The sequence below is a fragment of the Sander vitreus genome, chromosome 16, assembly GCF_031162955.1.
Source record: "Sander vitreus isolate 19-12246 chromosome 16, sanVit1, whole genome shotgun sequence".
Classification (NCBI taxonomy): domain Eukaryota; kingdom Metazoa; phylum Chordata; class Actinopteri; order Perciformes; family Percidae; genus Sander; species Sander vitreus.
The window spans coordinates 15,079,159-15,094,475 of record NC_135870.1 but is presented as its reverse complement, the minus strand read 5'-3'; the positions used below and the strand labels follow the sequence as shown (position 1 = coordinate 15,094,475).

Genomic DNA, 15,317 nt, shown 5'->3' with positions numbered 1-15,317 from the left:
ACAGCTTTACACTGTGAATGATTTACAAAAGTGCTTCATAAATAGGTACAGTAGGAATTGTACACATTTATGATTGACAGTGAACAAAACACTGATGGTGTTAAGCTATATTTAAAATAACATCCAAATGTCTTATGCGTTTTTTTAATAGCATGAAATGATGATGTGACATGTAAATGCATTGGGCATGAAAGTCAATATTCAGAATTCAGACTGAGGCACTTTGTCTTCAAAGTCAGTCTCTAATCTCCCAGCTCGTACCACTGGTGTCAAGGTTCACACAGCTACAGTTTCTCAGCATAATCAGGTGGGTTTTTGACCTCAGTACCCTGCGGCATACGCCCACTTGCGAGGATCTGACTGTGCGTGGAGTCCGTCGTCATAGCGAACCACCGCCTGCACCACAGCTCCTGTTGATTTGAGGAACTCTGTCTCGTGGTTCTTTAATGCCAAACCACCCAGGGCGTTCTGCAAACAGGAGCATATATGAAAACACACAGACTCCATGCAAACTAAGGAAAACTGGCTATGTTGGCATACTGTTATCATGAACCATTCATACAGCTATGAAAAGTAATGCACTGTAATTCGGACTTTCAAGCAGGGTAACGGAGTTTGTGTCCCGGAAGAAGTTAAGAGGAAAAAACAAGACTTTCACCCAGGAAATGGGTGTTTGTGTCCCAGAAGTATTACTTAAGGGGACCAGTGTTTTAACCCAAACCACAATTTGTTCCTAATCTTAACCAGTCGTGTTGATGGCCAAACTTAACGGTCACCAGTGTCACCTCATGGTGCCCGGTAAGCGCATCACAGTCCCCTTTTGTTGGCTAAACTTAACTGTAACGTAGGCCTACCGGTAACCAGTCGCCATATTTTTGTAAGATATCATACAAATTGTTGTACTTAAGTTTTTGTATGATATCACAAACCTGTTGATGAGAATGCGTTGAAAATCTTAACTTTATGAACATTATTCACAAATACAGTAACGAACAGTGTGACGGGTGCCGGTCATGACTGAGGTATAAGGGCTCAGTGTTAGCTGGGCTTTTAGTTGAAGGATTGTTTCCCTACACACCACCCTGCTATTAGTCACATATCAGTATTGTTTTCTGTTTGTGACACTCACTTTGTCAAAGTCAGGCTCCGCTACAGTGGTGTTGGGACTCAGCTGGTTGTGGAGTCTTGGATCTGACACAGCTTTCTTCAGATCGTAGTCAAAGAACAGTGCATTCAGAATTACCTACAAAACAGCAAACATTTCGGCCAATGATAACCTTATAACCAGAGTAACAAGTTACGATAGTACAATTCATTAATTCAGCTGGATAACTTTCTGACTGTGGCTTATGTCTTACCTGAGCGACAGAAGTGGTGATTTTCGTTCCCCCTGAGCCTCCGACCACCATCTTAACTTTGTTGTTTTTGTCAAAGAGGATGGTTGGACACATGGAAGACATCGGCCTTTTTCCTTTTAACCAAATTTAATGATAGTTTAAGTTAACAAGGTCAAATGAAACAAGGGTATGTGCTTTGCAGTGTCTATAAAAAGTATTCATCTTGTCTCACAACATTGAATCAAAGTAGATATAAAAGTGTTTTTTTGTGTAGAAACAGACCTACGTATCTACACAAGATTATTTTATATTTGTAATTAATCACTTCATATCTACTTTGATTTAAAGTTGTAAAAAAAATGAAAGCTGAATCTTCATAATGGATGAAGATCCACTGTATTTTAAGTAGCAATGCACAAAAAACAAAAGCCGAAAACATAATGTAGTGTCAAGAAGGGAGGGTTGACCTATGTGTGACTTTAAACCTACTCTTAAACAGCCACTCTGTTACAATTTGAATGGTTCTGCGAACTCTAGAACTCTCTGTTGCTGTGTGTGTGTGCGTTTTAATCTAACCTGGCCTGATGAAGTTGTTGGGTGAAGGAGGCACTCCAAAACTGTTTGTGATGAGTGGAGAGCTGAAGTCGTCCATCTCATTGTTGAGAAGTATCCCTGTTGATCTTGACATGACTTTGGAGCCGAAACTGCAGGAAACAATAACCGTTACAATAACGATCACTAATAAAAGGTAAATTGATAGTTCATTACAATTAAGTTAACTATTAATTGACTATTTATTGATGATTGTTATTATAAAAGTGTTACCAAATTGGGGTTACAGGCACAAGCCCATTTAAAGGCAGGGTTGGTAACTATTTCCAATAAACACTTTAATATTTATCGTTTGAAATGGTCTTTACACCCCATAAGTAATAAATTTATGGGCTCTGAAAAAGGAGCGAAAAAGTTTTTCAGTGTTTGCTTACCGGTGGACGACATGAAATAAAATGGTGGTCCCTTCTCCGCTCTGCTCTGAAGCAGTAACGCAGAGGTGCTTGTGCATGTCTGTGTGTGGGTCGGAGCCCGAGGGCAGGGGGAGGGATTAGATGGAGCCTCAAGGAGATGTTACTTTCAAATCTTGCTAGCTTTTCAACATTAACAACCCTGCCTTTAACTAAAATTGGTAAAAAAATATTTGGAAAGGTCAGTTAGGAGGTCATACAAGCGATTGATGGTGCTGGTGGCGGCCACAGCGCTTCCATCTTCTGCTACTACAGAGAGGTGTGCGGTCCCATGGTTTTCAGGAAGGTAAAATTCTGGCTCGTAGTAGTTCATGTGATGTGTGGATTCATCTGTGATCTTTTTACGGAGGTCATCAGCATAGAAACTTGAAGTCATATTCTGGATCAGCTTTGGAAGAGAAAATAATATTTAGTCAAACGTATTGAGTGTTATTTATTAAGTATTGGTTCATGTTCTGGGACATTTTACTATTGTTCCTACTAAGACTATACAGTATTGCATGCTTTTAATTAGGTCTCAAGTCACTCATGTCTTTGGGATAAAGTAGCAGAGATTCACTGAGCTCTCCAAAGATGAATGGCTTGTCAAACTATACATGTTATAATGTAGGTATGTAATCTCTAAAGTCAGTAATTGTACTATAAAGGGGAATAACTATTTTCTTATCACACTGCACTCTAAGCAGATAAATAATTACACATCTATGCCAAATCGGATTTCCTAGAAACTAGGTTTGTCATATACTACACATTTGCATGTTTTGGGAGGAACATAATGCCACCTAGATTACATTTATGATCATAGTTTGGAAACATGGTTAATGGCGAATCTGCCAAGTTGGAAAATGTTGGAAAAAAATCACTACCAACATATTTTATTTGTATTCCCATGACACTACAAATTCTGCAACTTGAGCATGACTGTTGTATTTAGGCATTCATAGCACTCGGTTTAGGTAAGAAAAAGATTGTGCTCTTGGTTCAGTATTGAAAAAGTGACTTCAGGCATGTCTTTTTCTTTTCACGTCTTCTCTTTTTGACATTTAACTAAAAATGCAATCTTTCCCTAACCTTAAAGCTATAATATGCAAGATTTTACAAAAACAATTGACTAACACAAAATTAATCTCTCTCAATCCTTACTTATGGGCCACTAGAAGTGTGTGGCGGTGTCTGTATCTGCAGGCCGTGCAGCACATTTTCATTCCCAACAACTGCTTTGTCACGCCATTTGGTGGTTTAACCTCTCACCTTGCTTTGATCAAACACACCGTGACATCACTGCAGTTAAGCTGGTTGTGGTCAGAGGTGAAACAGGCTTGAAACTTTTAACCGGAGGCAGCAGCAAAATTGCTCTTTAACTAAGTGCTTTGTTTGTACATGTTAAAACATTTATTGTATACATTTAGAGAATGTTTGACTTTTGCAGCCCCTTATGGTAGCACACTGCCACTCCATTAGAACCATGGAGTGTCATGTCCATGTTAAATCAATGCTAACAAGTACAAAGTACTTGGCCTTCAGTTTGAGGTTTTTTCCTACAAAGGAGCTGCTGCTGCCACTGGGTAGGTAGCACAACAATCTACAAACCAACCCTTTAATTATTTTAAGCACCATTTTAAGACCATGACCTTACATCTGTGATGTTGAGAAATTTCGGATCTCCAAGTAAGGTCCTCTTTGCATAAGCAAAACGGAAAGCCTCCACAATGCGATGGTAGGTTAGGATCTTTTTCTCAGTGCCTGCCATACTATCTGAGCTGAAGTTGTACCCTGTAGAAAATATAACAATCAGTAACTCGATTTAAAACCACAGCTTCACTCAACTGTATTCATTCAGATGGCTGTTCAGGTAGGAAAGGAGACAGCTAAAATGGACTTGACCCGGCCTGTTCCTGTGTTTTTATTTAGTCTAAAAGCTGCTGTGACCAGACCGTGGGTATTAGCCTAAGCTGACAGCCAAAGGGGGAAACAGGAAAAAAAGCTGAGGGAACCAGAGTTTTGGTTTGATGGGTTTCAGCTGGCAGACAGAGGCAGGAGTCACGGTAAATCAGCAGGATAAAAAAAGTTTTTGGCGGTCACTAAAATGTGTGCATGAAGCCTCCACCATTCAACTGTGTCCAATTAGAGGTAAATTGGTGAGATTAGTGTTAGCGTGTAAGGCAGGGGGCCGCAGTGAGTGAATGGCCAGTCAGAGGAAAGCAAAGGTTCAGAGAGATTAATTACTTTAGCAGGAAGTTTCTTGTTTAATCCTCAGAGGCAGACACTGTCACTGTACTGAAAAGTAGCAGAGAGTCAGTGACTTCAGTATGAACAGTTCAGATTTTCTGCAACAACCAGACAACATAGGATGAAGTAAAATCAGGCAGATTAGGATGTACACAGAAATGAAGTATGATTAATGATAGGTCAAAGTAGCAATGATTTGATTAGAAACGTGTTCATGATGAACTTTGCTGATCAGACTGAGCCTCTCAGGTATGTAGACACAGACTGCAATTATCATTGGATCTTAATAACTTCAATCAAACAAAACCCTTTCTGTCAGGGTTACAGAGTCACTCCCTCAGGTGTTTTAACTTCATTCTCTAAATTGGAGGAAGTTAAATGTAAACTTGATATTGTTTCAGTAGCTTATTGCTATCTGTTAGTGTTGCAGTAGTCTTGCATTGCTAGACCTATCTCCAGCCTAATTTTGTAGGATATCTTACGAATAGGTAACCATAAGATTTCGTACAATAGCATGCAGCTCGTTCATGAAAATGTGTTGGAAGATTCCTAATGCATTGTCAATGTAAGCATTCCCTTACATTGTAGGTACATTAGGAGGGGATCTTTTATGGCAACACATTCTTACTCCCAGCGCTTCAAAAAGCTATGCCTGGTCAGGTGCCTTTGTCTTTGGTTACCGACGCAAATAGTCTCCTTTAGCGTCTTGCCCTTTAGCGTCATATTTGAACGCGCTTGGTCAGGACTCTTGGCGTCATTTTTTGATGCTCTGGGTCGGGATGTACATTAAACTGACATGTGGCACAAGAATGGGACAGTTTAGGTTTAGGGTAAAATCGTGGGTGGGGTTACAAAATGTACGTGTCAGTGACGCGGACAAGAACGGGACACAAACCCCAGTCTCCTGGGTAAAAGTCCTGTGTTTGACACATCCACCATCCCAACCACCCTCCGTTCGCAGATTTTCGGTCTGTCATACTACTCGCTACCATCGTCATTCTTGATACTACATCATCTTACAGCGCCACGGTCGAACTGCTGCTGTGCCCGGTGCGTTCCGTACAGACGCTAAAGGGGGATTTTGGCGTTATACCCAACACTAAGAGCCAGTGACCAAGCGTCAGTTTTTTACGAGTTGGGAGTGAGAATTTGTTGTGTATAGCCAGTATAAACAGGATTACAGCAAGCAGAACCGGTTTCAATGTTCATATGGGTACCTGACTATTGTTTTAAAGATGGAAAAATTGTGAACCTATCCTTTGAGATACACAGTCTGGAAACGATCAATATATGTACCACATTTTGTGACAGTCCATGAATTAAATATTAAGATATGTCAGCCTATTGCTATTCCTACAGCCTAAAAACTACTTGGTGAGAAAGAATTATGGTTGTGGTTAAAATACGCCAACATTGACTGTTAAATGGGAGGTCGCGCAACCTCACAAATCTATTGCCTTCTTCAGGAGAAGTTAAATGTAAAAACTTTACTTATGTAGTAGTATGATACTCTACTATTTATAGTAGATCAACATGTTGCTTACAGTGGAGTCTGAGAGAGTGACTGGCAAAGTGAAGGCAGCTCACATTAAAGCACTCCCACTCGGGATGTTTTTGGACAAAGCATCAAAGCTTACCATTCAAGATGTTTAATATCAGTGAGAGCACAGGGCCGCTAGCTGGGGCATTGGGAACAGCCATGGTGTACTCTCCCACGTTCACCCTTAAAGGGTTCTCATCCAAGACAGGCACATAATCCTTCAGATCCTCCATTGTGATGATACCGCCTAAACACGGAGTGACACACACTGTGAATGCATATTTGGACAGAACTGGAAAAACCTTAACATGGAAATTAGCTGTGCAGAGAGAGGTGTATGTCAGTTTATTAAATGTCCTTAAGTCTTTTTAGCAAATTCAGAAATGATCTAATTTGCAGAAACTGCTGTTTGGATTGTCAAATAAAGTAAAAAGAAGACTCGATTTTGCAAACTTTTCACTATGAATGACAAAAGTGAAAACTTGCTATTGCTGGAAATTATAGGTGTTTTAATCTAACAAAGAAAGCAGCTTTTCTATAAACAATATGACGACTTTAGACAATTTGGTTATACAGTCTATGCTCATCAACTCTCAAGTACAATAAAATAAAAAAATACTACCTGCTGCCTGAATATCTGTCACAAGGTTCTGAGCCAGTGGTCCCTGATAGAAAGCATTAGGACCCTCTTCCGCTATTTTTCTATAGGTTTCTGCAAGCCTAGTAAATATGATGGTGTCATTTTCTTTTAGGATGTCGCCATTTTCCCCACAAAACACTTCACTGAAATAGAGGGGGAAAAAAATCATTTAAGATGGTAATGAATGGTTTTAAGTGACTTTAAAATAAACAGACACTGGTTTTATACTCCTTAGGTCGATGCTTCTCACCATAGGGCTTTGTCCTTGATTATTGTTTTCTTGTTACTGGAAAGAGCAGAGGCAAGTGCCTTGCCCACAGGAAAACCTTTTTCAGCAAGATCAATGCTCGGCTGGAACAAGTCTTTCCAAGGCAGTTTTCCATGTCGTCTGTGTGCCATCTCATAACCTCGAATCTCCCCCGGTACAGCAACAGACAACCCACCTACCAACCGTGGAAGCCAAGGAAACAAGATTTAGATTATTGCTTCATAAGTTATTTATTACATACGTTATTTTAGGGCACTGGTACACATACAGTACTACTTTGACTCCTAAGACTCAAACTTTTGTTGTTATTTACTCCTGAGCTTAGAGCTCTCAAAGAATATACACTGTTTTTTGCCTGTCACTATCCTCATTGTGTTGTAATAGAAACTTTCGTCAGCTTATTTCCATGTCTGATAGTGCTGGTTAAACATTACCTTTCTGGGATAAATCTGTACTGTTCCCAAACATGCTCTCCGTTGCATTGCGAGGTGCCATCTCCCTGGCATCAATGGTCTCAACGATCCCTGTGTACAAGTCACAAATCAGGAAATGCATTTAGGATCCAGATGATCTGGAAGTTGTACGAGTTTGTTGCGTCAGTGGGAAAGTAAACAACAGAAGACTTTGTGGTGGTGATGTATGTGAAAGTAAAGGTGTACCAGTTTTGGCGTTGTAGATGGTGAAGAAAAGTCCTCCTCCGATACCCATACTGTGAGCGTTCATAAGTCCAACACACAGTAAAGCAGCTATAGAGGCATCTACTGCAGACCCCCCTTTTATTAGTATGTCTCTTCAGTCAAATTAATCAAAACACACATAGGAAAGGATTAGTTTTTACACTTAAGATCTTAAAACCCTGGCCTGTTGGCAAAGAACAAAGCAGGTTCACAGGGATTTGCATGGGTATGGCTGTTAGTGCAAGCAATGTTCCTGCTTCTATGTTTATGCATGAATGAGTCCGTTTACAGCAGAGCAATGTGCCTGTCCTGAAGGGTGTTTGAATGTGTATGCTCTCACCTGCCGACCTCTGAACACGGCCCAGCATCTGCTGCCACAGCTGCCTTCAAGTACCCTGGCTCACTCGGTTGCTTCCTTCTCTCGACACCAAAGAAGACACCCACGAATGTGGCGACAGATGCCAACAGAAGTATCGACAGTGCCACAATTATTGTCTTCTTTGCCATTTTTATAGTGCAGGAACAGTATATTTATTTAATGCCTGTCAAGAGAAAAATAAATTACACATTCAAATGTGTGTACATGCAGCTGCAAAGAGCTTCGCTTTGTAAAATCAGAAACCCAAAATTCACATCACATAAATGATAATATGGCATTATCAGAAGAATCAATGAAGCATTATGATAAGTCACAAAAACAATTCAAACCTACAGATGAGGTGTATGGAAATATCAATTAGATAAAAAGTAATGCATATCGATACCTCTAATTTAGTAGAGGAAACAGGTAGTACACAAAACCTGCAGCATATTTCTTATGTGGATAAAACGTAGCTTGTTCACAACAATGTCAGTTTTGTGTAAAATACGTTTGTTTAGTTAATGTGGACTTCATGTGTATTTACAAATTAAAACCAGGAATTTTTTTACAAACACCCTGATTCGAGCCGTTTGCTGAAATGTTGCTGTTTTGAACGTCACAAAAATAAATACAATATTTTTCATAGCATCAACCATTTAGAATGTTTTAAACAGGGATTTTTTTAAATTCTGATTCCTAGCAGGACTGAAGAACATTAGTTTATTACCACAAAGTTGAATCTGTGTTCTGTTACAGCATGTGCCAACAGTTGAACAGAGATGGGCAGTATTTAAATTAAATATATTTAAAATACGTAAGCCTATTTAATCACTGGAGTATTTTGTAATTTGAATTTTGCTGGACAGAAAAAAAAAGATGTCACTTTTAACAAAATACTTTAAGAACATGTGTATTTGAAATACTTCAAATATTATTTAATGTCATTTTATCATCAAATAAGACACTTTTATCCCCAGGTTTAAACTGTAGAAATAACCTGCACAACAATTAGTGTCATCAGTCTTTGGCTCAATGCAAGCGAATGTCCCGTCTCATTCTAAACTACAGTATTACATTTGTGTTCCCTGGACTGCAGTGATAGGGGATACACAAAGGTAAACACGTGATTTTTTTAAGTTGTTGGTATTGGGGTGACAGGAAGGGGGCTGCTTCTCTTTCACTTCTACTATTTTGTACTTTGTCATACTCTGCTGTACTGTTTTGTGTCTTACGCACTCTTTCAACTAGTTGCTTATAAAGTTGGAGATCTTAGAAATGTACTTCCTCCACTGCACAAATACTTATCCCTCTTGAAAAAGGCATCCACTAAATGGCTTATTGTCATCTGAAAGATGTTCAGTTCCCCCTGTTGCATTTCAATTGGCTGTTCATGTAGTCAGTCAATGCTTTGACTGACAAAAAAACACCCAGCATGCACCCCTGAATTCCACCTCCAAGATATTCTGATTGGCTACGGTCTTTTAGATGTAGGGGAGGGGGTTATAACCATATTACATTTTCTCATACCAGTATTTTATTTCGATACATCTGATGAGCAAGCATTTGTGATTTATAATAGATACTTTTGATGTATTTGTGCTCATTTCTGCAGGTAAATGTTAAATCTTTAACCTATTAAATGTAAATAAGTAAGTAACGACAATGGTTAACAGACCAAGTAAGGCAGAAGTTATTTGGGGACTCATTGGCTTACACAGTCACAGCTGACTGCTCGTCTTTACTGCGAAAGAAAAAAAGACAACTGAAATGGCAGTGAAGCGGTACTGTACCTATGTCATGGTTATTGCCCGACAAGGTGTCCATTGTCAGGTATTAATGGACGGCGAAGCGTGCGCGTCGGACGGTTGCCTCCACTGAAGGTCATCAATACCTGACAATGGACACCTCGAAGGGCATTAACCTGCTTATACCATAGTCACTTGCCAAATTAATTCATATTTTAATAAGTTTTACAAATCGAAATCTAAAGTTTTACCAAACAATAACTCAGTTTTCCTGGTTACGCCTGAGGGTTTGACTAATACCTGCAACAATCATTCCCATCCCATAAGGTTCTTCTGCAATGCAAACGTTCACTGCTCCAGGGAATAGAACGGACCTTAGATACGACTTGCCACCCTTAGCAACCGAAGATATTTATAGTCCACTCAGCTTGTAGAACCCTTCAGGTTAGCTACAAGCCAGAAAGCTAAGGCTATGCTAGCAAGATCCAAAGTCAATAACATTGTGCACAGTTGGCAATCAGTAAAAATAATTTGACAGTATGTTTAACATCAAGACAAGCTAGCTTACAGCCAACGACTTAAACAATTTTATCTGCGATGTGTACATGTCGGCCGCAGCCTGAAGTAGCGACCTGAACAGTGAACAAGATGTGAGATAACGTCATTCGTTGTGAAACCAAGTCAGTTGCTGAGCTGAAGGGTTCTACAAGCTGAGCGGACTATAAATATCTCCAGGTATTAATGAACTTTCTTGTGGTCCGATTAATGTTATGTCACTACAAACAAAGGTCGCTCGGTCAATTTTAAGATAACGAAAGCTCGGTCAATTCACTCAAACAAGCTGCCTAACTTCAGCCAAAGGCCTAACAGCACCCCAACTTTGTGTGATATCCATAATGAAGACTAAAAGTAAAGCTGAGGCTGACACGAATTCAGTCATTAGGTACAGTAAGTGTTGCACAAATTTGTCCTGTTTGCAAAAGGTCAAATTATATGGAGGCTCTGCAGGCAGCAATAGAGCCCCAACCTCACTCTACATTGTTTAACTCCCTGGCTAAAAACAAACCCACTCAAATGGATACCATATGTTGAAATGTAGATTTAAAATAGCATAGCCTTCACAGATAACCAGGATTTTAATTGTGTATGGAGGGCTCTGCTAGCCAATAAACCTTTAAATTGTTGTGGTAAAGTTGTCTGAATCTTAATAGTTTTGTATATCTGAGATGATCTGACTGTGAGGAAGTGTATCCTCCTGGCTGTGCTTTCAGCAGCCAATAATAAAAGTTTTTAAATACCCCCATTTGCTTCAAACCCTAAAACCTGTCACGCAGATTTGGTAATCTATCAGAGGAATGAAACCAATTTACATAGATAATAATAGTTGCTTGGCACAAACATTTTTGTGCAACATTACAGTCCACACACCATTTATTTAAAAATCCCATCTGCCTTCACATCTCAAAGAACAAAGTTGCTTCAGCAATTAAAAGCTAAAAGGAAATGTTGCGAGGTAAAACATGGATGAATTTGAATCCTAGCCTTAGATTTGGATAAAACATTGCACCAGCTGGATCATTGACATAAACCTTTGTAGACATGCAAAACATTTTTCTTACCTTTATTTCTCTCAGGCTGCTCACTGTGTGTTTGCCTAGATCTGCAGCAGTTTATAGGTAATAGGCTTTCTGCGCTTCTCAGTATGTACTGTAACTATCACTAAAGGCATTAAACTTTGACCCACCCCACCATAAAAACACCTACCGTGTGTTACCACGGGGAGAACAAAATACAAACTGACACAGAATAAACAACTTGAAAAGATAAGTTATTGCTAAAATAGTAAGTCATCTGTGCTCAATCTTCACACAACTTTCTAAAATACCACAGAGCAATTGTGTGACCCTGAACCTGAGTGGAAACACGAATTCACTGGATGAATAGCTCTTTATCTGCAGTGGTAGTTATCTCATCAAAGGCTAACTAACAGTAGTTTGCTGGTGGTTCATTTCAAATAGATGACATATGAATCGAGGTAGTCAACACTTTCACACAATGATAAAAAGGGACCTATTCCACAGCTCCGATGCATCGCAGCTTTAGAATAAAGCTTTTTGCACGACTTCTCACAAAACCTTTGATATTTAAGTTTTAAATAAAGTGCCTCCTCACCAGGAAAATGAAGGCTTTCTGGGCTGCGAGGGAGAAGATCACATCTGCCATGAGGAGAGGAAAGAACAAACTGCAGAGGAAGTGTGAAGGGGTGCAGAGCTGGAAGAGAAGGGTCAGTTAAATAAGCAGTCAAGCCAATAGGTGGAGGCCAACAGGGACACAACAGATGACTTTTTCAACTTTGACACAAGGACCCCAGGAGCAGCTATCCCAGGTTATCCCAGAAAACCTACTCCCACCGCTTAAAGTCACCATTGAATTGACCCTCTAAGATGGTGCTTAAACTCCCAGACTGCACCGCCTCTGTGAAGCTCCACCAATAAAATGGTTCATGGAGAAAATGGGAAAAAAAACAAAGTGGTCAAAAATCTAATTTGTTTAAGCTCTAGATGGCCTGAAGGCACTCAAGTAGGTGGATGTATGCAATATGAGAAAAAGCCCTGACAGCCGGCCTTGAGTTTGATTCCCAATCAAATAGTTATGTTTTAATAAGTAAATCGGGTTCATTCTTAAAGTATAAAGCAATAGAGCTGCCACAACATATTCTACTGTTGCAAAATCGGGCATTAAATGTGTATTATCGTGCAATTGTATCTGTCAATATACAAAAGAAACTGTAATAGCACCTTCCAAGGAGTCTCCATGAATGCAGTCTATTTTTTCATTCATTTGCTCCCTGCATTTGGTTACAGCTGTGATAACACCAACACTTAATGTTGGTGTTTCCACAGCTGTAGCCAATTATCTGTACTAAATATCCAAAGTTAGTTACATAGATCCATTTCAAACAGAAACATAACAGAGGGGCATGGGATATAAAAAAATATTGCACTCACCTTGGCACCTAAAAGCTGACAAAACATTAAGTTAACCATCCTGTAATACTGTTATTATTCAAATGACAATGACAATTAATGGCTCATTTTTCAGGACTACATTCTATTTCACAAACTGACACTTATGACTATGAGCAGGCTAACGCAGCTTTATACTCAGCCTCCAACTGGCTAACTGCCTATAAACATTAATGACAACGGTTTGGCTTAATGCTTAGATTTTAAAAAGCCACACCTTGAAGTGAACATTTAGTTATGTGCAGTGGACTATCTGCTGAACCAGCAGCTGCACTATGCTGTATGTGTGACAGTTCAGGGAATTAGAGGACCCAAACGCAGAGAGCAGGGAGGCGAAAGTTTGAGTTTGCCAATTTATTTGTCCAAAAAACAAAATACTAATTAACAAAGGGAGTCCTGAGAGGAGCAGGCAAAAAAAATCTTCAGAAAACACAGAAAACACGAACCGTGAATCCAAAAAAACACAAGAGCAGTACAAACCAGACACACAACAGGAACAAACAAACACACATAAAACCAAAATGACTTGGCACAAGACACTGAGGCTAAATACATGAGGTAATGAGCAAACAAGGAACAGGTGATACAACAGGTGAAACATATCAGGGCGGGGCAGAACAATCAAAAAGGTGGGCAAACACAGGAAGTAAAACTAGATAAGACAAGGGAGAAAAACAGACAAAATCAAAATAAAACAGGAAACAGAAATATAAACAACCACAACTGAATACACAATAAAAACAGGAAAACTGAAACATACACAATCAACAGAATGATAAACAATCAAAACAAGAGAACAGAAACATACACAATCACAACAGTATGTTCCTTATTTCTTCCTTTAGAGTCAGTGTGTCACTGTTACCACTGACTAACCAGATCCATGATATGCACTGCCATGTTTGTCTTTTTCTTCTACATCATTTTGTCCCTTTCTTCTTCTCTTGTAAACAAAATTAATTTGGTTATACAGTATAAAGAATGCATGTCAGAGTCTAATAATATACAACACATCTGTGCTCTGCTGTGCTGTGCTGGTGCTATGGCAATCAACAGGCTGTAAATCAATTATTTAGCTGGAGGCAAATCCGAACCACTGAAACACCTCAACAGAGATGTATGAGCCCTACTTTTAGCTTAACACTGTATGGTGAGGACCACCTCACCCCTTCACCATGAAGAGTGAAAGTAAGAGTAAGAGACAAAGTCAGTCACAACAGAGTGACCCTGGTATTCCTCATGCAGAGTGAAGCAGATCAGAGGGAGAATGAGCAGCCCAGGACATAACACTAAATATCATGAAACATTCCTTCTCCAACATAATGAACATCTTCTCCTGGAGTGTCCTTCTGGCTATCAACCATGACACCTCATGTGCCAAACATCCCAGAATTCACTGCAACTGAGACAAGGGGAAAGATAAAAGGGCAGGTGTACAGTACACAGTGGCAGCTCACAGAGAGTTGCTTTTAATACCCTCTTGTGTGTCTCGCTCTACAAGGCGCCCCTATCAGCAGGACGACATCATTTGTATGTGCCTTTCAAAACCGTTACAAACACGTTTTCTGATTGGACAATGCTATGGTTGAGGTTTGGTTAGATTAAGGCACAAAAACAACTTGGTCAGGAAAAGATCATGCTTTGTGTTAAAATAACTACTTGTTAAGGTTGGAGTGTGATGGCCTCACCTGCTGTCAGCTGGTTCAGCCCTCCTGCACACACCTTAGTTTTCTTTACAGTTTACACTATAGTTCATTTTCTCCTCATTGAGTTGGCTGAACTTTGGACCTCATGCACTTTAGAGATTTTAGTTCTTTAGACTACAGTATATTAGTTTGCTGATGCTTTTGTCTAGGTTAATTGCTAATTTATTATTATGTTAATTGCTAACTCTGATAGACTAATGACCCTGCTTTGTTTTATTTGTAGTTTAGTGTTAGTTGTCTTTGTGTTATCCCTTTGTTTCATAAATTGTCTGATCAGCCATTATACATGTTCCCCTTTGTGTACAATTTGGGTGGTCAGTTTTTGCTAAGTCAGCATAGCCTTGAGTTAAGTTCTGTTTAGTTGACCTCTTTTATGGGCCCGGAACTTTGTTACATATTTTGTAAATTTTTATTTTTTTATTTTTTCATATTTTGGGTAAATTAAACCCTTTTTTTAAAATGCATTTGTGACTCCTTATGCCTGTCTGCTCTGTCCCTCACAGAGAATGATCACACCTCTGCACATGAGGTGCATGACAGGGGCCCGGGGCTCCATACAACCCAAAAACCTAACCCTAAACTTGTTGTGTAGAGAATGTTGTTTTTTCATGAGACTCTGGTAAAAGAGGAATTTGCTACCAGCTCAAATCCAGTGTCAAGAAACAAAACAAAAACCTGGACAATCCAGGAGATCATCGACCCTGAGAATGAGGTGGGCTGTGAAATCCTGAAATCCAGACAGAGCCAGTGTGAGCCATTAGACTTT

The 15,317-nt window shown here is 39.5% G+C and overlaps 1 protein-coding gene across 1 annotated transcript; it reads right to left on the bottom strand.

Moving 5' to 3' along the window:
• Window positions 1-321: 321 nt before the first annotated feature.
• Window positions 322-8,220, bottom strand: ggt1b (gamma-glutamyltransferase 1b). Its single transcript, XM_078271611.1, has 12 exons — window positions 8,054-8,220; window positions 7,696-7,826; window positions 7,471-7,560; window positions 7,019-7,211; window positions 6,751-6,911; window positions 6,226-6,375; window positions 3,996-4,132; window positions 2,560-2,747; window positions 1,914-2,041; window positions 1,359-1,471; window positions 1,130-1,243; window positions 322-468 (listed from the first exon to the last, which is right to left on the bottom strand). The coding sequence occupies exons 1-12, from the start codon at window positions 8,218-8,220 to the stop codon at window positions 322-324; spliced, it is 1,719 nt and encodes a 572-aa protein (XP_078127737.1).
• Between the last annotated feature and the right edge of the window lie 7,097 nt (window positions 8,221-15,317).

Excerpts from the sequence above, each read along its gene's own strand:
- ggt1b (XM_078271611.1), bottom strand. The coding sequence starts at position 8,220 with ATGGCAAAGAAGACAATAATTGTGGCACTGTCGATACTTCTGTTGGCA. Across the intron at positions 7,827-8,053 it reads CCGTGTTCAGAGGTCGGCAG|AGACATACTAATAAAAGGGG; the intron begins GTGAGAGCATAC and ends ATTTGACTGAAG. Across the intron at positions 1,244-1,358 it reads TCACCACTTCTGTCGCTCAG|GTAATTCTGAATGCACTGTT; the intron begins GTAAGACATAAG and ends GCTGTTTTGTAG.